Source organism: Pocillopora damicornis, chromosome 10, assembly GCF_964200805.1.
Source record: "Pocillopora damicornis chromosome 10, jaPocDami1.2, whole genome shotgun sequence".
NCBI lineage: Eukaryota > Metazoa > Cnidaria > Anthozoa > Scleractinia > Pocilloporidae > Pocillopora > Pocillopora damicornis.
In genome coordinates this window covers 277945-302500 of record NC_142679.1, presented here as the reverse complement: position 1 = coordinate 302500, position 24556 = coordinate 277945, and the positions used below count along the sequence as shown (strand labels likewise).

General features: G+C 37.3%; 6 protein-coding genes across 7 annotated transcripts in view; 3 read left to right on the top strand and 3 right to left on the bottom strand.

Moving 5' to 3' along the window:
- LOC113674979 (endothelin-converting enzyme 1) overlaps positions 1-2685 on the bottom strand; it is an 18190-nt gene extending 15505 nt beyond the window's left edge. The window contains exons 1-2 of the mRNA XM_089184615.1: positions 2578-2685; positions 2075-2341 (exon numbers count right to left, since the gene is read on the bottom strand). Coding sequence (XP_089040741.1) covers positions 2075-2294 — 220 coding nt within the window. The 5' untranslated portion in view covers positions 2295-2341; positions 2578-2685. The remainder of the gene's footprint in view (positions 1-2074; positions 2342-2577) is intronic.
- An 852-nt stretch (positions 2686-3537) lies between these two features.
- On the top strand, positions 3538-7064 carry LOC113674973 (uncharacterized). Of its 2 annotated transcripts, XM_089184606.1 has the most exons (4): positions 3686-3828; positions 4309-4380; positions 4705-4799; positions 5499-7064. In XM_089184606.1, the coding sequence occupies exons 3-4, from the start codon at positions 4742-4744 to the stop codon at positions 6008-6010; spliced, it is 570 nt and encodes a 189-aa protein (XP_089040732.1). In that variant the 5' UTR covers positions 3686-3828; positions 4309-4380; positions 4705-4741; the 3' UTR covers positions 6011-7064. The 2 variants fall into 2 exon arrangements, with proteins under 2 accessions (XP_027047273.2, XP_089040732.1); XM_027191472.2 differs by lacking the exon at positions 4309-4380 and having other exon boundaries at positions 3538-3828.
- Positions 6066-11112, bottom strand: LOC113674972 (COMM domain-containing protein 9). The gene is made up of 8 exons (XM_027191471.2): positions 10840-11112; positions 10200-10263; positions 9843-9907; positions 9229-9313; positions 8777-8831; positions 8403-8437; positions 7786-7889; positions 6066-7033 (listed from the first exon to the last, which is right to left on the bottom strand). Exons 1-8 carry the CDS (start codon positions 10891-10893, stop codon positions 6896-6898), a joined length of 600 nt encoding a protein of 199 aa, XP_027047272.2. The 5' UTR covers positions 10894-11112; the 3' UTR covers positions 6066-6895.
- Positions 11113-11147: 35 nt separating this feature from the next.
- On the top strand, positions 11148-13410 carry LOC113674976 (isopentenyl-diphosphate Delta-isomerase 1). The gene is made up of 2 exons (XM_027191475.2): positions 11148-11673; positions 12300-13410. Exons 1-2 carry the CDS (start codon positions 11235-11237, stop codon positions 12656-12658), a joined length of 798 nt encoding a protein of 265 aa, XP_027047276.2. The 5' UTR covers positions 11148-11234; the 3' UTR covers positions 12659-13410.
- Positions 12960-17617, bottom strand: LOC113674974 (uncharacterized). Its single transcript, XM_027191474.2, has 7 exons — positions 17305-17617; positions 15802-15922; positions 15559-15704; positions 15119-15199; positions 14658-14774; positions 14405-14521; positions 12960-14039 (listed from the first exon to the last, which is right to left on the bottom strand). Exons 1-7 carry the CDS (start codon positions 17356-17358, stop codon positions 13866-13868), a joined length of 810 nt encoding a protein of 269 aa, XP_027047275.2. The 5' UTR covers positions 17359-17617; the 3' UTR covers positions 12960-13865.
- Positions 17618-17656: 39 nt separating this feature from the next.
- On the top strand, positions 17657-24074 carry LOC113674977 (ruvB-like 2). The gene is made up of 15 exons (XM_027191476.2): positions 17657-17711; positions 18170-18224; positions 18698-18753; positions 19156-19224; positions 19682-19754; positions 20081-20210; positions 20478-20544; positions 20848-20954; positions 21117-21210; positions 21584-21707; positions 21954-22048; positions 22242-22360; positions 22716-22835; positions 23157-23286; positions 23510-24074. The coding sequence occupies exons 1-15, from the start codon at positions 17703-17705 to the stop codon at positions 23675-23677; spliced, it is 1416 nt and encodes a 471-aa protein (XP_027047277.1). The 5' UTR covers positions 17657-17702; the 3' UTR covers positions 23678-24074.
- Positions 24075-24556: the final 482 nt, after the last annotated feature.

The following is a 24556-nucleotide window of genomic DNA, read 5'->3' as shown; positions in this document are numbered from 1 at the left end:
GTCCCTCACATATCAAAACCCCTAAGACGAAACCTCGACTGAATCGTTTCTTTCAGCTCAATGTTTTGTAGCTCGACCCGAGAAAAATATGTGAAATTCCCTCAATGTTGTCCTCGAGAATTAAATATTCAAGTTTGGCACGTGACGCTATCAAACTGTGTAAGAATTGTAAGAAGTTCAAAGTTCCTTAACACCACGAGTTACACTTTAGACTTTTATAAGAGATCCACGGTGCAATCTATGCGGCTTAATTAATTAATAAATTCATCGACCCTAGGTGCCATTTGCGATGTGGTCAACGGATTAAAGATAAAGTAATTTATCCGCCTCTTTAAATCCACGCGCACTCAGTTTATCTATCGAGACATTCCAACGGCGACGCTGGTAAACTAAAAATGGCGCAAAATATTGTCACCCAGTTCCTCGTACCGTCAAGTTGTAATCAAAATATTACAAGCGCAGCATGCTGTGTCTTTGGAACTCGTCATTGAAGTACTCACCCAGAAAGCCGCTAGAAACAACAGATGTAGAAAAGAAAGGGCCTGAACTGGGGAAACGGGAGGGAGAAAGAAAAATACACGGGGTTGTAAGCATTTTGATTTTTTTCATTTGTGTTGTATCCAAAACCAACTCGCAGGGAAGTGGTGAGACGCCTGCAGGAAATTGGTGAGGCTGTAAGTAATGTGATGTTTCTTCTTAGAGAATTATTACATTGTCTGGCAGATGGGCGTTAATAGGAAAAAGATACATAGATTAAGGAATATTGTTTGATTCTCATGGCTGAAAAAAGTATATCGGCGAGGAGAAATTATATCGATGACTTGAACATGAAAGAGTTAAGAAGCTGGCAAAAATGTAACTAAGGCACATCGACGAAACAAAATGATGCTGTAAAGATTACCTCCCTTCACGAATTCTATAGTTCAGACCATTTTACATCGCTTGATAACGGTTTTTCGCTGGTCCCTAATTATGGGACATACACAGGAGCCCAATAACCCTGATATAAACGTCCGATCAAACGAAACATTTCATGGGAAGATCAATTGTTATTATAATATAGAGCTCTAATAAATTTGGCTAATCCAATTCAATTGCGCGAGCGTGCTTCATATTCCTATTGCGCACGGTCATGACGTTAGCAAACAAATCCCTCGAGAAAAAAAATTTTCCATCGGGTTGAAAATGTTATAAAACAATTGGTTCATACGTCGGCTGTGTGTTCATCGAGATATGAAGCACGCGGGGAGTTTGGAGAGCACGAAAGATGCGTAAAAGTTGCTCGAGGCGTAGCCGAGAGCAACTCTAGCTTCTTAAGTCTTAAGTCTAGCTTCTTACGCACGCTGACGTATGAACCAATTGTTAATTGGGGCAGACCTGCGCGTACTCGTACCGCTCAATTACTTTCTGTGTCGTGCACTCGTTTGGTACAAGTTCGTTCGGGTGAATCAAATTTTAGTCCTGATTAAGAGCACATTGTAAATGAATGTTCAACTGAACGTACCGTGATGGTGATGATGATGATGAACTTGATCTCTGTGTTAAGGGTGAGAAATAGAGATTGTGGACAATAAAGAGTGAGGAAGATGAAAGGTGTGAAAAGTGTAGCGTGTGAAAAATGGCGTATGAGGAAATAAATAGCATGCAGACAGCATAGTGAAAACAATGAAGCACGCATGGAAAGTGCGGTGCGTTGAACAAGTGGAAAGTGTGAAGTGGGAAGAGTATGGGATATGCGAACGGGTCGAATTTTGTACTCTGTTTGTTTGAAAAATTTCTAACCGCAAGACAAGGAGAAAGCTCGGTAGGGAGGATGGAGTAGGTAAGGCGAGTCCACGTCAGAAACCCTTTATAGACTTCAAAACTCCAACCCATTAGGTGTGTGCATGGCTTCAGCACACACTTACCTTGCTTGCTATTATTCTAACTTTGCACTCGTTTATTAGATTCGTAATTCAACGCGCTCCTTTCCCTCCCCATCAACAGCTGCTTGAACCATAGACTATACAAGGTTAGCACGAGGTTAACACGAGGCTAGTTATGTAAGAGTGGCATGAATGGCTTTTGCACAAACCTGAGGACGGGTTTTCAAATGGCGCCTTTTTTGTTCCTTTCGACATAAATCGAAGGATGACGATGACACCAGCAATGACACCGATGACCAATAGTATCACTAGGGCTGTGATCAACACACGAGTCGCTCCACATTTACGAAGCCGATATTGCAGGCTGAGGTTGTCTTCATCAATAAGTTCGATATTGTCATCTGCGGCTGCATTGCTCATTCGAGACATGGTCTCAACGGGATCTCAACAACTTTCTCCAAATATTTTGATTTTACCTAGGCATACAGTAAGTTAACGAACGCAAGAATGCTTTAGCACTTTGAGCGCAGGAGAGCAAAGTGATCTGATTTGCCGAACTCTTAAGGGAGATACATAACCAAAGAAGCTTCTATTGTCCTTCAGATTTCGAAATTAACCTAAAACAGGAAGTTTCTGTCAATCAACTGCGATGTTCGTACTTGCATTGAGATCAAATGCAAATTGTAAACAAAATTGAAAAAGACTCGCTTACCTTTCAGTTCACTGCCAAAGGGAACGTTCTCCCCGGCAGAGGACTCATTTGAGAAGCAGAATGGTCGTGAGGCTGCAAAGATGGAAGAAAAGATGATAAACGTAGTTTAAGATCTCTGACTGACCAATCTTTTGTTTTTGTGTTCATGTACCGTAACATGACTAACTAATGGTGTTTCTATCGATTATTCAGTTCCACATGATTGGAATGTCATTAGTCAGTGTTCGCTGTACGGTCAAAAGGAAAAAAAGATAGCTTGAAGTATAAAAGAAGGATAAAATAGAGTTTTTTTTTCCCATCTGTCACCAAAAATGCCAGCGATTCGGAAAAGGCAACTGATCGAAATGCTTATGCTCCTTCGTACCTATGATACATACACCATTTCAATAATTATTAAAATGGGACAGAACGTTCTTAAGGCACCGCAAGTGCGCAAAACTGGTGCAAACGTCTGACTAAACTTGTGCATAGTGAAGCAAGAAACATGCGATTGGCAATTTTACACGCCAATATCTGCCAATTAATTCACTGACATTCGCCAATCCGGCATGTGCCCAGCCGCGATTTTCTGCATTTGCGACAGGTCAACCAATCAGTAAATATTATTTTATCACATGTCCTCTTCGAATGACGGACAACAGAAATTGCCGCGTGATTGTCATATAAGTCGCCGGGCAGGGCGAAAGCGAATCATTCAATGAGAAAAATTCGGTCATAAATTTCGCGACTGTCAAATCCCTTGCGATTAGCGTTTAAAATTGCTTTATGTTTCCCCGATACCAATTAACTCGATTGTTCTAAAAATAAATTGTGACACGCTCATATCACTAGATGTAATTAACATCTGATCATTTAAAAAGTCGTCGGTGGGATTTTTTTAACACACACCAATAATTGATAAAAAGAAAAACTTATTTATAACACGCACCCATAAAAAGAGTAAGAGGTTCAATAACTTTTGTTCCATTTTTTTTTTTCGGTTAATCGGTTTGATCTGTTTCTATCATATTATTGAAAATGGCAACAGCAGAACTTCTTGAACACCATTTATCCAGCAAATATTTTCCACCACATTGAGGTTTCCAGGCAATGATTCAAATTACGAATTGATTTAACAAATGTTGAATTTAAATACGCAGTTAAAAATTACGAAAGTGCTTTGCGATCAACATTTGCGATAAAAACTGCCATAAACAACGCAAATTCACGGCTAAAGTAAGAAAGCTTCTTTCAACCAATCAATCAGACTAGGTGAGTGATTCGTTTTTCTGAAATTTCTTTAAAATTTTGTGCAGGGAAAATAATTTACCTTAGTTGAATTACTTTATTGTTTAGATCTTACAAACTGCTGCGCAGTGAAACTTTTGCTAGTATACAGACAGATCCTTGAATAAGGTCGCTCCATAATGGAGTGGTTTGTCTCAGACCAGTAGGAGTTTTCAAAGTTGAAGCTTTCCGCGTCTGCACGCCATATTTTCTACAACACGTTGAACTAATAAATAATTTTTAAATTGCACGAGAAGGTTTAAGTCTCATGTGGTTTGGGAATTGTAAAGTTGAATTAATAAGACAGAACTACCGCCTGAGTTCTTATGGCCGGTGAGACAGATTTTGAGAACCCATCCAAACGGGAATGACATCTTAGCCATGTAGCAAAGCCGAGTGACGTCATAACTTCTTTTGGCCCATTACAAAACCCTGTGTAGAATATCATACATAAATCTATTACAGGTTTTAAGTCGTCCTCAGTCAGCCCGAAAATGAACATAATTTTCGCTAGAGGAAAACATTCTTAATTACGTGGTAAGTAGAAAGATGAAGTGAGTTTTCTTAGCCTTTAGCTTTCACCAACAGCCCCCCGTTCAGCTCACCCCTTTTCCAGTTTGCTATTACGAAACAGAAAATATATCTACCCCGGCTTAGCTATTCCGGCGAAAAGGTACATAGGTTTCGATGAATTTTACCCCGCAGCCATTTGTTACACATGTTAGAAGCACAAGATGGAACTCTCGTGCTATTTCGAAAGCTTCCAGAAGATTTTTCCCGTTTCCTTACCTGTGTAGGATGTGAATAGAATAGCTCATGTTATATTCAAGACTAAAAGCCTTATCATGTTATTTCTTTCAGTAAGCGATAGCAGCAATACAGGGTTGGCAAACAAAAGATGAAGCTTGTCCTGTTGATAATGGTAACAAGCATTTGGCTGTGCTCTACTTTTCAAGGTCAGGAAAAAGCAAAGTTCTAAGTCGGTTAGGATTATGATGACAATATTAATTTTTTTTTACTGGTTAACATACGTTTGTTTTATTTATATAGTCTTGCATGCCAACTGAACGGTACATAGGAAGATTATGGAAGTTTTTTCCAGCAAAGCTATGGATCAGAATTGCTCTAATCTACCGTATTAGGGTATTAATTAAGTTTTCCAAGTATAAATGATTGGAATCGATGTAGGCGGATTGTACGCGCGTCCCGAGACGCGAGGGCTAAGCGGTTAGCACGCTTAACCTTTGGTATCGTGTTCTAGGAATGGACTGTTTTCCTAACGGTTCCTCTTCTGACCGAACAGTAGAAATAGACACAGGTGAATGCTAATAGAAACGTGGGAAATTGCTAAGGGAGAATAATCTGTGAAGGGGCAGCAATACTTCTAGTCCCTTGACATTTTGTTACCACGCTTCAATAGCTGTGTAAACCAGTACTATTTCATTTATCCTTGGATCAATATTCCTTTATTTAAATTAATTTACACAGTCGTAAAGTATGCAGGTCACGATTTAGTCGTTGACAATTGATTAATCTCACATTTTTATATAGATGTGAAGAAATTCAAGCCAACCATTAATGATCTGCGAAGCAATGAAGCTTGTCTTTGTGGTATAAACCTAGATTCAAATATTTTATCATTGCTGTCCATTCAGAAACAGAAACGAGCACATTTTCCACAAGTTCAACTGTAACATCATCTAGCACGTCTAGCAAAACGTTTACACCCACGCTTTCCACCTCTGCTTCTACTTCTCTGAGCACCAGCAGCAGTAGTTGGGATTGGGGCTGGGGCGAGGAAACAACGTCATCGTTTAGTGTATCGAGCACGGACGGCACCATAACCTCATCTTCATCATACTGTGAATCGACGTTAACGAGCTCTTCAAGTATCGAACTGAACCCCACGCCAACATCTGCAACAAGTTCTTCGAGCTCTTCAGAGGCAGTTGATACAATCATCACATTGTTTGCGTATTTGTATCAGGCTTGGGAAAATGATCGAGAAATCGACCATCTCAAAAAACGAAAGAGGCGCGAAGCCGAGAAACCAGGCCTGTCTAAGAGAAGTGACCTAGCCTTTCATGAGAAGGAAAGACGACTGGGAAGAAGGAATGACTTCGTTAAGAAGATCCGCGCAAGGAAACGGAAAAACCTTACGATGTAATATATTTGTGATAGGAATCTTATTGCAGCAAAATAAGCAAACACATAAACTCATATAAGCAAACAAAAAGGATAAACATTTATCTAGAAGTGACATTTACCAAGGTCAGAAAGAGCTGGACATTTTCAAAATAGTGGAGATTCTGATAGAGTACTTTTCGATTGAGTGATGTAAACCCAGTGTATAGTCACTACATAGTAACTGCATGCACATTATGTCCGTTGGATCAAAAGGAAGATCGCAAACGATTGCTCTGCACAATGTAGGCGAGATAGCATTACAAACAGTTATACCAGTTGGAAACATTTTAACATTTTCATCTACAAACATGTTTAGTTTGCTCTAAGTACTAGTGTGAAGATAGATAAACTCTGCTCGGCTGCTACGAATTTAAACCTTCATCTTCCTTATTTGTAATGTGCCACTGTCTGGGCTGGGAAATTCTAGAGCCTGTTGGTTTCTAAAGACGTATTGATATTTACTTGAACGCAACAAAATCTGGTTTAATAAAAACAAACAGCTTGCCGGAAATATGCCATATATGAACAACAATATCCCTTAGTCACTATATATTGGAATTATGTAGAATTATCATCCATACACTACGAATTTTTCTCCAAATCATCGTGGGGATTACATAGACATCGCATGAGTTCTTCCCCATGGGAAAACTTTGTACTGCAGGATTATCCATGTACTGATCCTCTCACGATTTCCAAAATCACACGTAATCTTAAAAATAACTTCAGAAGGAAACCCTTTAGAACAAAGCCTCCATGAGAAATTCAGACACGTGACATCCCCGAAGACAGGAAAACGCTCGTTGTAAAATAAATCTCTCTATTTTAAAACTATTTCAGTTATCTATAAAATTGTTATCTAAATTTATTTTGAAACCGAGGAGAGTTGATCTCGTATTTTCCCAAGTCCATCCAACATGGTGTCAAGTTTTTCCTTAGTCAGTTCCACATTAAGACGCCGCACTGACGGCATTGAATTCTGTTCTGTGGCATTTTCTTGAACCTTCAAATAAAACAGGAATGGTCACTCAAAAGTGTGGATGTATCCTGTACGAATGGAAAGTGTCAGTTGCTGTAAGAAACTTGACAGGGGCAGCGGTTTATTGGTTGGCTCGCCGAACACCATATCACAAAGAGCAGAGGAATCGTGACAAAATTAATAACAACTTTCCTAAGATTCTCTGTTAACTTGTTGATGAAGCATCCTTCTGCGAAATCGATACTAACGTGTACGATAAATACCTTCTTTATAGAAATAGTAGAGATGGTAAGTTTTCAGATCGGTGAAGAATTAAGATGTTTTTTCGTCTTGTCACGAGCGTGGGACAAAGAAAAAATTATTTCTATCCAAAAAACATGACGCTATCGACATTGCCGATCCTAGCAGTATGCAGGACGCGTGTCATATGAACTTCGTAATAGACTTCACTCACCGAAGAGTCTCTGTGGTTCAGTGTTAGAGCATCGTAGCTCACATCCGAAGGTCTGAGGTTCGATTCCTCATGGGGACTCAGAATTTTTTATTTGTCCCAAGCTCGTGACAAGACGAAAAAACATCTTTCTTACCTTCTTTATATTTTGACAAAGACAAGTCAGTGTAATACTGTTGTTTTCAATAAACTCGATTTTATCTAGAAATACCTGTAACGATCGCATCGACCCAAGAGACTGAAATAATACAAAGAAATTTGAAAGCTGAACAAGAATTTATAGTTCCAAGAATAGAATGGTAAACTCGGTTTTCTTAAAACAAACCTGTAACTGCATAATACACGTCGGCATAGACATTCTGCTGATGACGTTCGAAGACGTTTTGACATCCACTCTCCAATCAAAGTCAATCAGCTTTGGCAATGAAACTGTCAAAAACACAAAAAAAAAACACAGTAAGTCAGTCAAACTCTGGGCGGGGGGAGGGAGAACGGCCTTCCACCCAAACTTAGAGCGTCATTTTTAGCTTGAAACACAAAATGACCAAACACTGATAACCACAACGAACAAGCTCAAAACTTCATCATCTCTCTTAGTTTATACACGCACAGAAAACTTCGGCATTTCGATTGTTGTATATAAACGTAGTCTACTGTTCAGCCTGCAGAAGCGTCATGTTTTTCCTCTTTTTTCGTATTTTCGGGCGAGTGAAGGCAACCGCGACGGGCAAGTCTTCATTTTTAATATAAGTTGTTGAAAAAGTTTTAAAAATCCTCCGTTTTGGAATTACACTGTTTCGTGTTTGGAAACAAAAGTTCTCTTCTTTTATCTTGTCAGATGTGCCTCCAGTAAATAAAACTTTTTAATAACCGAATCGGAATTTTGGATAAACGCAAAACAAAACAGGTCTGCGTTAACAGTTTTTACTAATATCACTCTACCTTGCTCGTTAATGGCATTTGTCCTCCACAGGGGCCTGACAAATAAAAACAGCAAAATCGCCAAAAACTTGAATGCATGACTGAAAATATTTGACGGATTCCTTCTGGCTAGAAGATTGTCTACTTAGGGTAAAGTTCGGCGGCAAAGCCCATCAATAATGCGTAGGAATATTTCTATCTCAATAGTTCACTGGAGAAATTTTTCCTTGCTTTCTCCTCACAACCATCACTTTTTCATCTTTCTTCATCCCTAAATAACACCTCATGCTTGTTTTTCAGTGGTTCACTAACATAGATAATTGGGGTTCATGTAACAGTTTCAGAGTCTCATACGTAACAGTTAATTAGATTGTATTAAAAAGTTGAACACTCACATATTTTCAGCAATAATCTTGGAAATAAGTTCTCTAAGATTCTTGTGAAAGTTCTCTAAAAAAGTATTACCAAAAGTATCTTTAGTTCATAGAGGTGACATAGCTGTAGCCAATTGCATATCAATTGTAAAATCCTTGAGTTTTCATCCCCAAAATAAGTACCAGTAAGGTTTCAAGGTTTTTAACAAATCCCACAATCAGTGGCTACTCAAAAAACCCCCTTGAGCCAAGTTGCGCTGTGTAAAATCTCAGGTTGCTAACTGACGCAAAATCAGCAAGTCTGAGGTTCCAATCCTCTCTAGGGACTCAGCATTTTCCATTGTACCTTGCTTAACATAGATGTTCAGTATCTTGAAATTAACCCAAAGACCTTTGATTGCTGGGCAGAAATGAAAGGGTAGTACAAATATCCTAATTTAAAGTATGTTATAAATATTTTAGTGTTTACATACCTGGAAACAAATCATATACTGCTTTTGGGTCTGTAAGGCATTCAAACAATGCTGCACGGACCACTGCCACAAGGCTCTCCATTAACTAAAACAATACATTACAATCAAATGAAACAGTTTCTGTCTTACAAAGTAATTAATGAATCAATAAATCAGAAATAATTTGATTTCTAAAATTTATTTACTTGTGATATTTAGACAATCTGGCCCCATTCATTTTTAAAGCTGGTTTATATGGGGACCCAAATAAACAATAACAAGGCCAGACTACAACACTACAAGCTACATTCCCTACTCTGTGTGAGAAGTGTATGGGTTCATCCCTTGCTAAACAGTACAGAGAAGATGCAGGAGACAGTTTACTTTCCTCATCCAAGAAGATCAGAATGCCTAGCCAATTGCAGATTTCATAGCAAATGCAGCACATCCTCCTCAGTTATTTTAAGACCCTGAGTGTTGGTCTGGTCTGGGGCTTGAACCATCAACCTCCCACATGACAGTCTGGCACTCTACAATAGGATGTAACCAAGCCTGGTTAAACTTTTCCTACTACAGCATGATCTTAGCCTGTAGTAATGTGCCCCAACAAATGAGTGAGGTGTTCATTCTCATACCAATCTTGCTTCATCAAGTCCTGCATCTAAGGAAGCTGCTACATTTTTGAGAACAGATGCTGAGACTGAGTGGAAAAAGAAAAAAATATATTAATATTTCTTTTAAGTTAGCATATTCATCTTGATTGATAACATCATATTGTTAATTCCAAGGAGATACTTATCATTGTTCAGTCCTAAGATTGAAATTTAAGGGTTAATCCAGAAAAGCTTAACTTAAGCCGTGATTTTAGACAATCGGTGGACCTTATGACATCTTCATAAATGTGTTGTTTAGAAAAAATACGAAACGCTAGCAACCTAAAATAAATTGTGCACTGAAAAACAAACAAAAAAAACCTTTTAAAGGACACTAACCTGCATCACTTCTGTAACTAAAAGCTTCGTGGAAAAGGGTGCGCACAAATTCTTTTGACTGAGCCTAGAATGAGTCATTGAACAGAATGAACAAGTAAGTACTAGCGGGGAACGATATCTGGAAAATATAAGGATCTTTCTAATCATAATCAACTTTTAAGTCTCTCATTTCCTTTGTCTCATAGTTTTCTGTATTTTTTTTTTTTGGGCAAAAGAATCCATAAACTGTCTCGAAGTGCCAATGTTTAAAGCCCATCCAGGAGCGTGGATGCTGGGAAACTTGAAAAATTTTAACCACAGACAGAATCATCGACCTGTCGGTTTACATTCAATAGAAAGTGGAAGGTATTAATTAAGGAAGTTGACTCGATCGAGGTCGCAGAGAAAAGTCTTGTTCGCTGACTCCCCTAGTCCGACACAGAAGAGGGTAAGATTTCCCAACTCTCTAAATGGTATCCCAATCTTATGGTCATACTAGGCTTGTATTTTCGGAAAACCTGTGTCACCTCTAAGTTGTTCGTAGTAGGGAAATTTGATCTTGCACGATCAGGCTCCTGTCAATGAATAAAATTAAAGGCTGTCCTACAAAAATATATGTTCCAGTGTTTCTTTTAAAGTATTTATCGGCAACTTTTCCCACCTTGAGCAGCAACGTTAGCGGAGGGAAGACATCTTCACTTAACCCAGCCGCCATCTTGAGCACAAATCAAACATTGAATAACCTTAGTAGGGGTGTGTCAGTTAGCATTAAACTTCTTACGGAGCAGAAAGCCTATTTTTGAGTTTATATAAAGTACGATTAAAGTAAGAGAAGCTTAATTATTTAACGCCCTTAATAACGAACTTAAATATTGCTATCGAGAGTATTCTTATGACTTTTAAACGAAATTTAATTGGCCTCTCTCAGAGCCCCGCTTAGGAGCAATTTTCACCATCAGCTAGGTAACCACGTGTTGTTCTTTCGACAAGAACAAACATGTCGTCTGAAAACTAAATCGTCCCTCAAATTTGGACAAAAGTTTAGTCGTGTGGAATATGAATCGATTGATACGAGCTACTGTTATTTTTTTGAAACATTATCGATTTTCAGGATCGAAGAATTTCCACACAACTTCAAGAATATTGCAACTGTCTAACATAGACGAAACGCAAGAGAAACTTCTAAATGAACGTCTAATCTTGGTAGACGAGAATGATTGCGTTAAAGGCACTGAAACGAAAAAAGAATGTCACCTAAAGAGAAATATCCTACAATACGGAATGCTTCATCGAGCCTTTAGTGTCTTTCTCTTTAACACAAAGGGACAGTTACTGCTACAACAGAGATCGGACGTGAAAGTTACGTTTCCTGGTTGCATCACCAACACATGTTGTAGTCATCCGTTGTACGAGGATTCTGAGTTGGTGGAACATGATAATTTTGGAGTGAAACTAGCTGCAAAGAGGAGGCTCTCTTACGAACTTGGAATTCCAGGTATGTTGGCCAGCACCGAATTCTTCTATTCCTGAGCTTGGGCTGGGCAGGGAAGTGTGTAAGAGAGGGTCACTGTCCTGTTTAATATCACGGAGAACACCAACCTAGGAGTGTTCTTGTGTAACAGAACTGTTGTACAACTATGATCATGTTTAGTTATCAGTTCCAGTGACTGCAGAGTTTTGAAATTTTTCTGGAGGTAAAAAATGGATGTTTCATCATCAGTTAATTTTTTGTTTTCATTTTCTCTTAATTTTTGGTGAAGGTATAGAAGGTCATATTGATAGCCTAGTGGCTCATCTGGGGTAAGGCTTTTCCTGGCTCCCAAAGCATTGAAGCAACATATCAGTACAGAAATATTGCTCCCACCTGTGGACATATGCTAGTTTATCACAGGTAACACCCCCCTCCCCCAACCAAGACATCCAGCAATTTGCTGTTACTTCTTTTTACCCCAGGGTGTAAAGAGACTACAACATTATGATCCATTCAAGGCTTTAAACAAGACCGTTGAATTGGGAGGCTACATTTCACTGCACTAACTGCACCAAGCTACTGCATCTCCCACCATCTTATTTTATTCACTTTTTAAAGCTGGAGTCTTGTTGCATTTTTTTTTCTCTTAGACAACCAGATCTCCTTGGAGGATCTCAGGTTTCTCACCAGGATTCATTACAGAGCAGGATCAGATAAAATATGGGGAGAACATGAAATAGACTATGTATTTTTTATGCAGAAGGATGTAACCCTAGAACCAAATACCAATGAAGTTAAACGCTGTTGGTATGTTTCAGAGAGTGAGTTGAAAGAACTACTGCAGAAAGCAGCTAAAGATTCTAACATTTTGATGACCCCTTGGTTCAAAATGATAAATGATCATTTCCTATACAAGTGGTGGGCGAGTCTGAGGGACTTGTCACAATTTGAAAATGACAGTGAAATTCACAAAATGCCAGGGATACCAGCACCCATATTACAGTTGTGAACAGGTTTTAAGAACAAAGAAAGTCTATTTTGATTCATCATTCTATCCAGAGGAATTTTTGGAAGTTCTACAGTTTGCCTTACTATTACTGATGTCCTTTTAGAGTGACAGTCATCATGGGGGAAGAGAGAAGAAAAATTGCAACAGCACCTAATTTTTTGCTCACATTTTACACATGCCTGTGTGCAAATTCCTCATTGCTTAAGCTTGTTGTCCTTGGCCTATAAGTAACAGTGAAGATTGCTTTGCAAGCTACATAAGAGAATGATTTTATCAAGTTTTCATTGTACAACAACTAACATTTAATAATTATCTATATTTTATTCAAAAAGAGATGGGTAAGTATTGTTGCACCTTTGTACACCCTGTTTCTTTTGATAAGCACAGAGAGACACAAAGGGGTTGAGACTTGGCTACATGAACATAATTTGCAGAGATTACAACTACAGTGTCGAAGGGCGATATTACTGACTTCCTAGAATGACTTTCCTTTTCCATTTACTACTTTCTACACGTAGAGCAGATTAAATAACAAATAAATAAACAAAAAAAAATTTCTAGGCAACCCATCTCAGTGAGTAATGTACTTCGCAGAAATAAGGTGACCAACACTTACCTGTACATAGCAAAGGTGTTTATGCAACATAAAATAAAAAATAGAATTCACTTGAGGACAAACTGCCGTATTACTAGACCAAAAATTTGTTTCTTAATTACAACCTTTTTAAAATAAAATGTGTAAGCCTGAAAAAGTATTTTGATTGTGGTATACTTCTTAAAAACGGTATGTCATTTTTGACTCAAATTTTTGCAAGCCACTTATTCTCAAAAATTATATCCCAAGTTGAACAAGTTGCTTGTACAGAAATTCAATAACAGTTCTATCTCAGCAAAATAGTGCTGCCCTTTTACATTATATACTTACAACTAACTTACTGTAAGGATAGCTGTTAGTGATTTATGAAATATGATTTTGAAATATACACTGCCTTCAATTTAACTGATCCCATAGGAACATTATCAAGAGGTTCTTACATAGAGATGTAAATATCAGAACTGTCAGCTATGAAGCTGAAAAGATTCCTTCATTTTGTACATCATTAAAATATAACATTGTAAAATAATGAAATGTTGGACCAAAGTTTACAAAGTGTAAGTATGAGGTTATATTTTAAAAGGCATAGTCCTATTAAACCTTAGATAACTTTTAATGTGATGTTTCAAGTGTTTCTGTGTATTTGGATTCATCTTCAGTCCTCAGCGTTGTCCATTTGTTTGAAATTTTGTTTTTGTTCCATGCATTGGCAAAGTCAACAAACTTGTCCCAAAAGTCTGATTTTGATGTCTCGTCAAAGTAGCCAGTCTCACTAGCAAACTTGCGCTGTGAAGAAAAACAATTTAAGGAAACAAATCTTGATTTTCAACTACAACTTATTTAATATTTTGCAGTAAAGTTGTTGATAGAGGCAAGAATCTTTATTTTTAACAACCATTTAGAACATCAGTCCTGCAATTCAAGATTTTGGGCCACTAGCTAAGTACATGAAGAGCAAAAATAAAGTTAACATTTTTAAGGATTGCAGCTTAAATCTAGGAGATTAAACCAGTGAATTACAGAAACCACAAGTTACAGTTGTATGCTCAGGTTTGGTTGTCAAGGCAATCATACAATGGATAAAATGCCAGTGCAGTATAACTTTAAACAAAAAAAAAACGTTTCAGGTAGCAAAAATCCAAAAGTTATACCAGTAGCATTGCAGTCTTTGTAGCATTTTTCATCTCTTCCTCCTTGGTCTTGAAGGGGGCATACAACTTATTAGTGAATTCAGCTATTTTCAGATGATTTAATTTTCTGTTGAGAACCTGTAAGGTGAAAGGTTTGGCAAACATCAGTTCATTCAGGCTGGTGGTTTGAATTTAGAATTCAACCATTGAACAGTGAGACCATGAATATCTGTATATGTGCTAAAAATGCATGGCAGAAAGTTTATTGTCTCACCTTCTTTCTTATGTCTGCTCTCCATAATGTGTATTTTTCTTTGCAATATGATACACAACTGGCCACATGGTGGGCATCAACTCTATCAGCTCCTCCTAACAGGACCTCAATTTTTTCCTGAAACAAGTACATATATCTCAAAAAGGGAACTTATGGTAATGACTATGCCTTGTAAATAAAACATACAAGCACATGCATGAAACATTGTTACAAAGAAGAAAAAGAAGAAAAAGAAAATGATTCCTCCCCAATACAAGGTTATGGGATACACAATTAATTATGTGGGAGATGGTGACCTGACCAAGATCTAAAATGTGGCTGGTTCCCTTATTTGATCTATTCTAGCCATCTGTAATCACACCAACTGGTTCTTTGTTTAATTATCCTGGTTAAAGGTTTAGCAACTAAGCACATGAATTGATAATGTTCATTAATTTTGTCATCAATGCGAGCATAATTACCTTTAATTTATCCAAAGAACCATTGACAAGCCATGGTCCATATGTAACAAATATTTCTTTTGCTTTTAACACCAGTTCCCTCTATCCAAAAACAATTAATAGGGAAGAACACAAAGAGTACATTGCTTTGTAAATTGACTAAAAGCTATTATTCACATAAAGTACCACAAAAATATAAAAAATAATGATGAAAGAATAATAATATAGTATCCATAATATTACTATTGACAATAGTAATGATAATTATAGCAATGCTGGATGCCAATAACAGTGACCTAAAAACTGAAGAAAATAATAATGACAATGGTAATAGCAAAAATTGAACACTTTCTGCTTAGATCTTGATGAGCTACCAAAATCATGTTTGAATTAGGATCCAATGCATACAAGCTGGGGTGTATAAGAAGCATTATGAAATTGAACTTGCTGAAAAACAGTACCTCGAATCCACATGTCTTGACAGTGAATGGAAATTTCTTCTGGTTTTGCACTTGTTGTTTCAATTCATGCAGCTCAGCCAATGCTTGCTGTAGAAGTCCTGAATTCTCTTGAGTTTGTTTCAAGAGGTCAGTGAGGAGTCGTTCCACTGTAATTTAAGAGGAAAGGAAATTACATTATAAGTGAACTCTGCAGTCTGTTAAATGTATGTAAATTCAACCCTAGCCCTAACCATATGCACCAACCTGTAGATGGTAGGCCAGTTATAACAGCATACTGTTGACCATTGCTCGCAGAACTTGAGGGTTCTGACAGTGTTACTTGATAAACACTAGAGTCATTCACAATGGCTGCTTCTTCTTGTAGCTTTAAAATATACAAAAGAAGAAGGAGACATAATATGAGTCACCCTATCAGTAGGGTAGGGTTTGGGTTGTTGCCAAAACATATCCGTTTCAAGATTGCCGGCCTGCACCCAGAAATTAGAACAAAAGGTTTTTTTTTTTTTTAAGGACACCAGCAAAACCATGAACTCCTTCCAGGTAAATTTCAGAGGTACTGATATGAAACTTTGAGGTGTTGCAGTCTTAAATTCCATGGGAAGAGGGAAGGGAGGAAGTTCATATACAACATAGACGTGCATAAAACATAGACATACATAGCATGGAAGAGTTATTTTTTCAGCTGGGTAGGTCAAACTGGGACACTTTGTGTTCCTGGTATTTTCATAACTTTCAAAAGAATGAAAATATCACATTACTTCACTTCAAAAGAAAGAGAAAAAACAATCTATCTAAAATTCACACAGATATTTTGTGGTCTATTGTCTCTATTTTCTGACTACTTCTGTGCAAAAGTAAAATGCATTGGTGCCATGCTTACGGCAGTCTCCCTCGCAGCCGTTGTTTGGTCTCATCACACAACACCTTCTATTCCTCATTTGAGAGAGCACCATTGTGTGACAAGATCAAATAACAGTTGGGAAAGAGATTATGCTTACAGCTATTCCTCTAACAGAAAGAAATCAAAATTATTGATTCTTTACCAAAAGAAATTTGTTAGTCGCCCCAAAAACATACTTTCAGGCAATTTTACGGCAAAAAGCAGACTGAAAAGACCCCAACCAAAAATATATTGTGATCTCGTATGAGCGAAGATACACTAAGCAAGGGAAAAGGATAATATTTCAAAGAGGGCTCCTTGATTGGTTGTTGCCCACCTGGATTATTCTTGTAGAAAAAATAACCAAAAAAAATTGCAATGTGTCACACATAAAAAATGGAATGTCCTTGCAGTCAGTTTTGACACAGTGTTGGGAAATACATCGATGCCTACATTGCCCTTTCAAAATACATTTAGTGCGCCCATTTTTTTAATATTTCTGTTCTAAAATCTGAACCTTTACTATGATTCCCCAAGTTAAAATCCCTCCAGAGCCAGAAACATACCGGGAAAAGGTGCATGGTAACGAAGTTAATCAATATCAAACGTAGGGATCCTGTTCAATACAATATGTTTTTGGAATGAACAGTGAAAAAGGTCAAGAAAATCTAAGCACAGTTTGTTTCCAATTTCACCCTGAGCTCGCCAATGACACAACTTGTTCGTCATATGTTGGCTGAGGCATTCCATTATATTCGTGAACGATATAGGAGCCATATTGGTGGCCAGTGTATGTCCGTGTATTCATGCTACATTGGAAAGTGGAGGTATTTTTGTCATTTGAGACCTTTTCCACAATAACTTACCGCTACATTGTTATCCAAGTTTACTTCATCTTCATCAAAGTTTAGAGTTGTCATCCTTTTTGAAAATAACAAAAGATTCGCTTCTTACTTAGGCTAAGACACTCACATTTGAAGATCGGAAAAAGTCGAGGTTTTCTCGCGAATATCATCCGAAGATGATCCGAACATTTTCAACTCAGAAAAAAGGAATAAGTACAGAAGTAAATCTCGAAAAATTATCCTTTCTATATTAAACACATGAAAATTTGTAAAAAAAAAAAATCAATAAAATCACGTGTAATTGATGGTTCTTTTAAAGCACAAAAAAAACTCCGAAAGCTATCGGCCAGTCGAAAAATTTCCGACTGGATTTTGAGTCAAGTAAACTGGGTACTAGACGACATCTGCAAGCGTTCAAAATGGCGGCGGTAAGTTACCATGTGCAGCGAAGAAATATCTTTCTCTAACTTGAAAACAGCGTCCTTTTCCATGAAAAATAACAGTTTCGTCATTTATTTAAACCAAATGTTCTTTAAATCTTATTAATGATAATCCTCTTTACTTCAGAGAGCTAGAAACCTTCTAGCGTCACTATGTAAGCACTGAGTTTGTCAGTGTCCATTGTGATGACGATCAGATCTTTGCCTGTTTTAGTTTCAGTTTTCGTTGCCTTATCAAAGATTTTTCTTAAAATTTATATATACATATACTGTAAATAATAAAGCTGTTACTTAAGTTGTCCGGTAATTTTTTTGTCGGGGGCAGAGATGAACACTGTAATAATAGTGTATCCCGCAGCTAAGTATGTACATGTACATGTGCCTTTTGATTGTTGTCATTTCTACGTTATGAGTTTGATTGTGCCTTTGTTGCTACCGCCTTGCAGGCAGCAGCACAAAAAGTTCAAGAAGTGAGAGATATCACTAGGATTGAAAGAATAGGTTAGTCGTGATGTAATGTAATGAAAAAATACATAGATTGCATGAGATACACCCATACTCTCTGGTCATTAATTAATTGTTTTAGCATATGATAAAATAACTGTTCAACCATCATGGTTTAGAGGTAAAGTAACTAAAATCATTCCACCTTTTGATAAGGCTGTGTGTGCTGTGAAATGTTATGTCAGAAAATCTCAACTGTGAGGTGACTTGTTTGCTGATTAAATTGTAGTAACCTGGAGAGCTCTAAGGGACAAGTATCTGAAACAAACAGGCAGTATTGCCAATATGCTCTACCACTCTCGTTCCATTTGTGGTGATGACTATGCTTGAGCCTTTGGCTATTACAGGGATGCACAAATATTTTCTGGTACTTTTCAGTCTGGGTTTTGTCTCCTGGGCTCCTTCTAAACAAACTAACAATAAGGTGCTTGATTTCTTTTGTTGTTTGTTTGTTTGTTTGTTTAATTTAGGAGCTCATTCCCACATTCGTGGTCTTGGCTTAGATGATGCATTAGAAGCAAGACAGGTACAAATGTAATTTAAACATCAATCTTTATACTATTAAGTCTCCAATTTTTGCTTAAGGTTCGTGGACAGCTAAGCTGGACACACTCTTTTCTCTGCTTGGTTAAAATCACAATATATTATTGTGCCAATTCTCCCCAATTAACCAACGAACTTCTTCTAACTAACATATAAGGAAATTTGCAGCATCTGGTTGAGAGAATTGCACATCAGATTTTTTGGAGTTGAAGGATCCAAAGCTACACTTGAAATTTCTGATAGAAACTTGAAACGAGTAAGAAAGGCATACAACCCATTAACACAGATTGAGCAATAAGAGACAAAAGGGGAAATTATTTTTCCCATGTTATCATTGTATATGTGTACTTGTAAATCCTGAGCAATCTTGCTCCTTGATTCATAGGTTTCACAAGGAATGGTTGGTCAGGTTGCTGCCAGAAGAGCCGCTGGTGTTATTTTGGAAATGATCAAGGTAATTGGCTGTGGTAAAGACACTATTTTTGAACATTTGTTATTACGGTCAAATTATTACTTTTACCTCTACAAGAGGTACAGATATAAGACATTCTTAATTTCACTCTTTGTCTTTCAGTCCTGGGCTACTTTCACATGATTTCTCTAGGTTTTTAAAAAGAGTTAAATGACATCAAAGTCATCAAGTGTCGCTGTGTTTAAGTCTTATTTGTGTCTTAGGGATTCTAAATGAATTTAAAAAACAGTGCAGAAGAAAATTAAAGATCTCTAGTTCATTATTTCCAATCTGAATGAATGTGGGAGTAGGGAACAGAAATCTTGTACCAGTGGAAGAGAGGAGAATCTGAAAGATAGACCCATATTTACAAGTTACTAGGTCACTGTGCCTTTTCTATTCACATAATTTCAAACAAGGATATTGACTTAAGCAAATTAACTTCTAATCCTTATTTTAGGAGGGGAAGATTGCAGGAAGAGCTGTTCTGATTGCTGGACAGCCTGGCACTGGAAAAACAGCTATTGCTATGGGTAATGTGCATAGTGAATTTTGATTTTTTTTTTTATATCAAATGGTGTAGTTCCAATCGCAAGGCAATGATCTAAAAAAAACAGTGTCATCTGTTTACACTCAAAGTGATTAACAAATGTGTAAATGTGAATCATGTGTTGCATACAAAGGTCTGCAGCATCTTTTATTACTACATGCTGATGTTAAGTTAACTTTGTAGTTTAGATGTCACTGAAATGTGTCAGACATTTTTTGAGAGGGTTTGTTTTTCTCATAAGGTAACTTACTTTAAATTCTTAGTGTTTGTGACTTATGAATCTTTATAATTAGTCATTTTTCTTCATAGGAATGGCACAGTCTCTTGGCCCTGACACTCCCTTTACAGCTATAGCTGGAAGTGAAATCTATTCATTGGAAATGGGAAAGACAGAGGCCCTTACACAGGCTTTCAGAAGGTCTATTGGAGTAAGAATAAAGTGAGTTAATTGAAACCTTCCTTGAAATTTTCCCAGTAGATCATATTTTTCCAGTAGATCATATAGATCATAGTTTTTTTCCTCATTTATTTATTAATATTTCTTTTAGGGAAGTATTCTGGTATCCCTGGTTAGGTTTTTTTGTTAAAGTTCCTTCTTGAGATTTGAGATATGAGTACAAGAATTATTTGTTACACCATGTTTTAAGCTTTCACAATAGTTGCTTTATTGACTGAAATTTGCATTTAATGATTTGTCTTATGTCAGAGAGGAAACTGAAATCATAGAAGGTGAAGTTGTAGAAATACAAATTGACAGGCCTGCTAGTGGAACAGTAAGTTGGTGAATTTTTTCTTCAACTTTTAGTTGTTATTTTTTCTAAGTATCAATTATTTTATGGATTGATACTCCCCAATTTTTTTAATGATTTTAAAATAGTTATTAAAAGCAGCTCTGTTTGATGTGTTGGAGTTTTTTAATTAAATCTATAAACATGGTAAAATTGGTATGAAACCCCTATAATTGTAACTTTACCTGCAAGTTTGTAGACCCTATTTTTATTACATTTGAAATCAGCCCAAAATGATTAATTTTTATTTTTATTAATGTCTGATTTTATATATTGTTATCCTTCTAGGGAGCAAAAGTTGGCAAACTGACTTTAAAAACAACAGAGATGGAAACTGTTTATGATCTTGGAACAAAGATGATAGAATCCCTGACAAAAGAAAAAGTGCAGGCAGGGTAAGAATTTTAATAATTATACATATTTGTACTTGCAGTCAACTGTGGTCAATATTGAACATACATTCTGAATGTAATTCAGTCACAAATTCCCATCAGAGCTCTAAAGCACATGCTCTACATGATCTTAACTTGCATTTTCCTCAATTATTTGTGTTTTAGGGACATCATAACAATTGACAAAGCAACAGGAAAAGTCTCCAAACTTGGACGCTCATTTAACAGAGCTAGAGATTATGATGCCATGGGGCCACAGGTATGTGATTTTATTCTTTGTTCTTCATTGTTCCTGGGAAAATTATGTACATGTACCTCACACAGAGCTTCTATCCATCAAGGAGAGTAAACCTTTTAAAATAGTTTCCACCCAGCTGCTTGGGAAAAGTGATGGAATACTCTAGGTAACCTGTGGTGGACTCTTTACTAATGTCCAGTCCAGGAGGAGTAGCATACATCCTAATCACTTTATCATGAGCTGTGGTAGTTCCAGAGGTCAGTCTTATTTACAGACTCTTCTGTCAAGATAAACCTCCCAGGAGCAATAACAGCATCTAAAATCTCACACAATAACTGAGCAACTCATGAACAAGTACACACAGTAAAGTTAGACAATTTTTTTTTTATCTTAGACCAAGTTTGTCCAGTGTCCTGAAGGAGAGATACAGAAAAGAAAAGAGGTTGTTCATACAGTCACTCTCCATGAAATTGATGTCATCAACAGCAGAACACAGGGATTCCTGGCACTCTTCTCAGGTACATCTGGATGAATGGCATGCTGATCATACCTACAAACAGTCTGTGATAAAAAAAAATTTGATGTTTTTTAATCATCAGCATGCAGTGCAGAATGTAACTCAAAATTAGTCCAGTGGTGAACAACTTTCCTCGGGTGATGTCTATGAGTGTGCCTGTGACACATGTGGTCACACCTGCAACTCTGTCTACCAGTGTTTATGAATTACCAAAAACGTATTAAAGCACTTATTTTACTATGTTAAGGTGACACTGGTGAAATCAAGGGAGAAGTGCGGGAACAAATCAATGCTAAAGTTGCAGAATGGAGGGAAGAGGGAAAAGCTGATATTGTACCAGGGGTGAGATAATTAACTTTATTTTTCTATTGGTTTGTTCGTTTGGTTATTGATATGTTATGATAGGGATTCATATCTCATCACCTCAAATGAGGTATAGTAATTGTTCTTTATGTACTCATTTCCATAGGATATACCAGTTTTCTAGGCATAAAGCTTGTTGACACAAATAAATGTATGGTGCTTTTTCCCCTAGGTACTGTTTATTGATGAAGTTCACATGCTTGATATTGAGTGTTTCTCTTTTCTAAACCGAGCTTTGGAAAACGACATGGCACCAGTTCTTATAATGGCTACAAACAGAGGAATCACAAAGTAAGAAAAGTTTATGTAGTACTAACATCAAAAGTGCTTCAAGCAAATCTAACAGCCATACCATAGTAAACACTGAAGTGTTTAAGAAAGGGAATTTTTTCATGGAAAGATACGTTTGAACTAGTGCAACGTGCTCCTCAGGCTCTGGTGTGTAGGAAGAAGAGGAAACCCTGGGAACAAGTTTGAACTAGAAAGTGTCTGCATGGTAAAACTGTCATACAGTAATACTGTATGTAACCACCTGAATTACTATTTCATCTTCAGCTCACAATAACTTTAATCAAATATAATGAAAGTGACATTCAACTTAAATGTGCTTCTTGAAAGTGATGTGCGACGTTCTTTTTTCTTGCAGAATCCGTGGTACCAATTACAAGAGTCCTCATGGAATACCTCTGGACCTGCTAGATCGATTGTTGATTATCTCTACATCACCTTACCAAGAGAAAGATCTAAGACAAATTCTTACCATAAGGTACAGTGGGCAAGAAACGTTAACTCTTTTCTTACCTACGTTCAAAATTATTAGTTTCGGTATCATCAAGTCTTTGTTTGTAGGATAAATAGTGATTCTGTTTAATCAGAATGTGTGACTGAATATGGTAAATCTCAAACCCCACACTTGTGGATCATGACGTCACGTAAGGATCGACTTGTTCCGAGGGCGACTCCATTTGTGCAATTTTTGGCAAAGATTGAAAGCGGAAATTAGTCAATTAGAACTTATAATATTGGCCATCAAGTGGGACGCAAAAATGTTTTACTTGTAGTGTTGATTCAATTTGTTGTGTTACAGATGTGAGGAGGAAGACGTTGAGATGTCCGAAGATGCTATATTTTTGCTTACAAAAATTGCTCAAGAGACTTCACTTAGATACTCTATTCAGCTAATCACTGCTTCCAGTCTAGTTTGCCGGAAACGAAAGGTACAGTGTGATGTGGAGTTATGTGCCAATACCATGGCGGGTCACCTTTAATAAGAGTTGTAAAGATATTCATTATACATTTAGTTTATGTCACAAGATACAGAAGATTGCTCTGGAACGAAACATCGTTAAATACAAGAGCTTAAGCTAACCTTTTCCCAGAGCAATGCTGGTATTAAGAGTGACATACGTATACTTACCGTCTTTTTCAATTTTCTCCAAGGGAACGGAAGTGAATGTGGATGATATTAAACGGGTATATTCGCTGTTTCTGGACGAGGCTCGCTCGACCCAGTTTCTTAAAGAATACCAAACAGAATTCATGTTCCATGAAGACGAGTCTACCGAGCCCGTATCTGAAGCTATGGAGACAGAGGCAGAAACTGCTTGATGAAAATTTCGTATTCCAGTTTACACTGCGTGTTACATTTGTTTCCAGATCCAAGGAGGAGTTCTGTGTGTTGCCATGAGCATCAAAATAGACTCTTATCGCGAACTAACAACCAACTACAACCTGCAAATTGCAGTATTGAATAGACTCACTGTAGCTAAATTGCGCCTTGCGACAAGTTTGTTTTATTCAAAAACGCAATAACTAGTTGAATTGTAAGTACCTGCTATTTCGCTATCACTGCTCTAAGCACTTCGATTTGGCCCATTTTAGCATTGGAATCGCACCATTCAATAGTTATTACGAGCTATGAAATCTGTTTATTTGATATGGGATGTGGTTTGTAGTGAGTGTTATCGTAGACTGTTTATAATAAAAAAAAAAAACTAGCATTTTACATATTTATGGCTAGCGTCGCACAACCCACCTCCTTCAATATAGAGTATTGGCGTCATTCAGACTGCGTGAGGCAGGCCGAATTGAAGCCTATTGTAGCCAGAAGACTACAGTGTACTGGGCCAATACTAACAACCATCGTATTGGAATTGCTTGCGTTTCGACCACGGTGGCTGAAAGTCTCTCACAGAGAAGTGATATATTTGGTGAGTACCACGTATCGCAAGTCCTTGGCCAAAGCCTCTTTCATTTTTGTCCTTCAGGACCTGCTGAACGAGTGTTCTACTAATCCGTACTTCTAACCAAAATGATGGCGGGTCTGGCAACGAGATTGACATGTTTTCCGAAGAACGCAAGAATGCCAACCTTAAATGAAACAGATCGGATAACTTGTAATTAGGTTTTTTGACAAAGTATCTGGCCAACAACCCTAAAATTAAAGATCTTTGCTGTTCATTGTGTTTTTGTTAGATTGTCTATTTT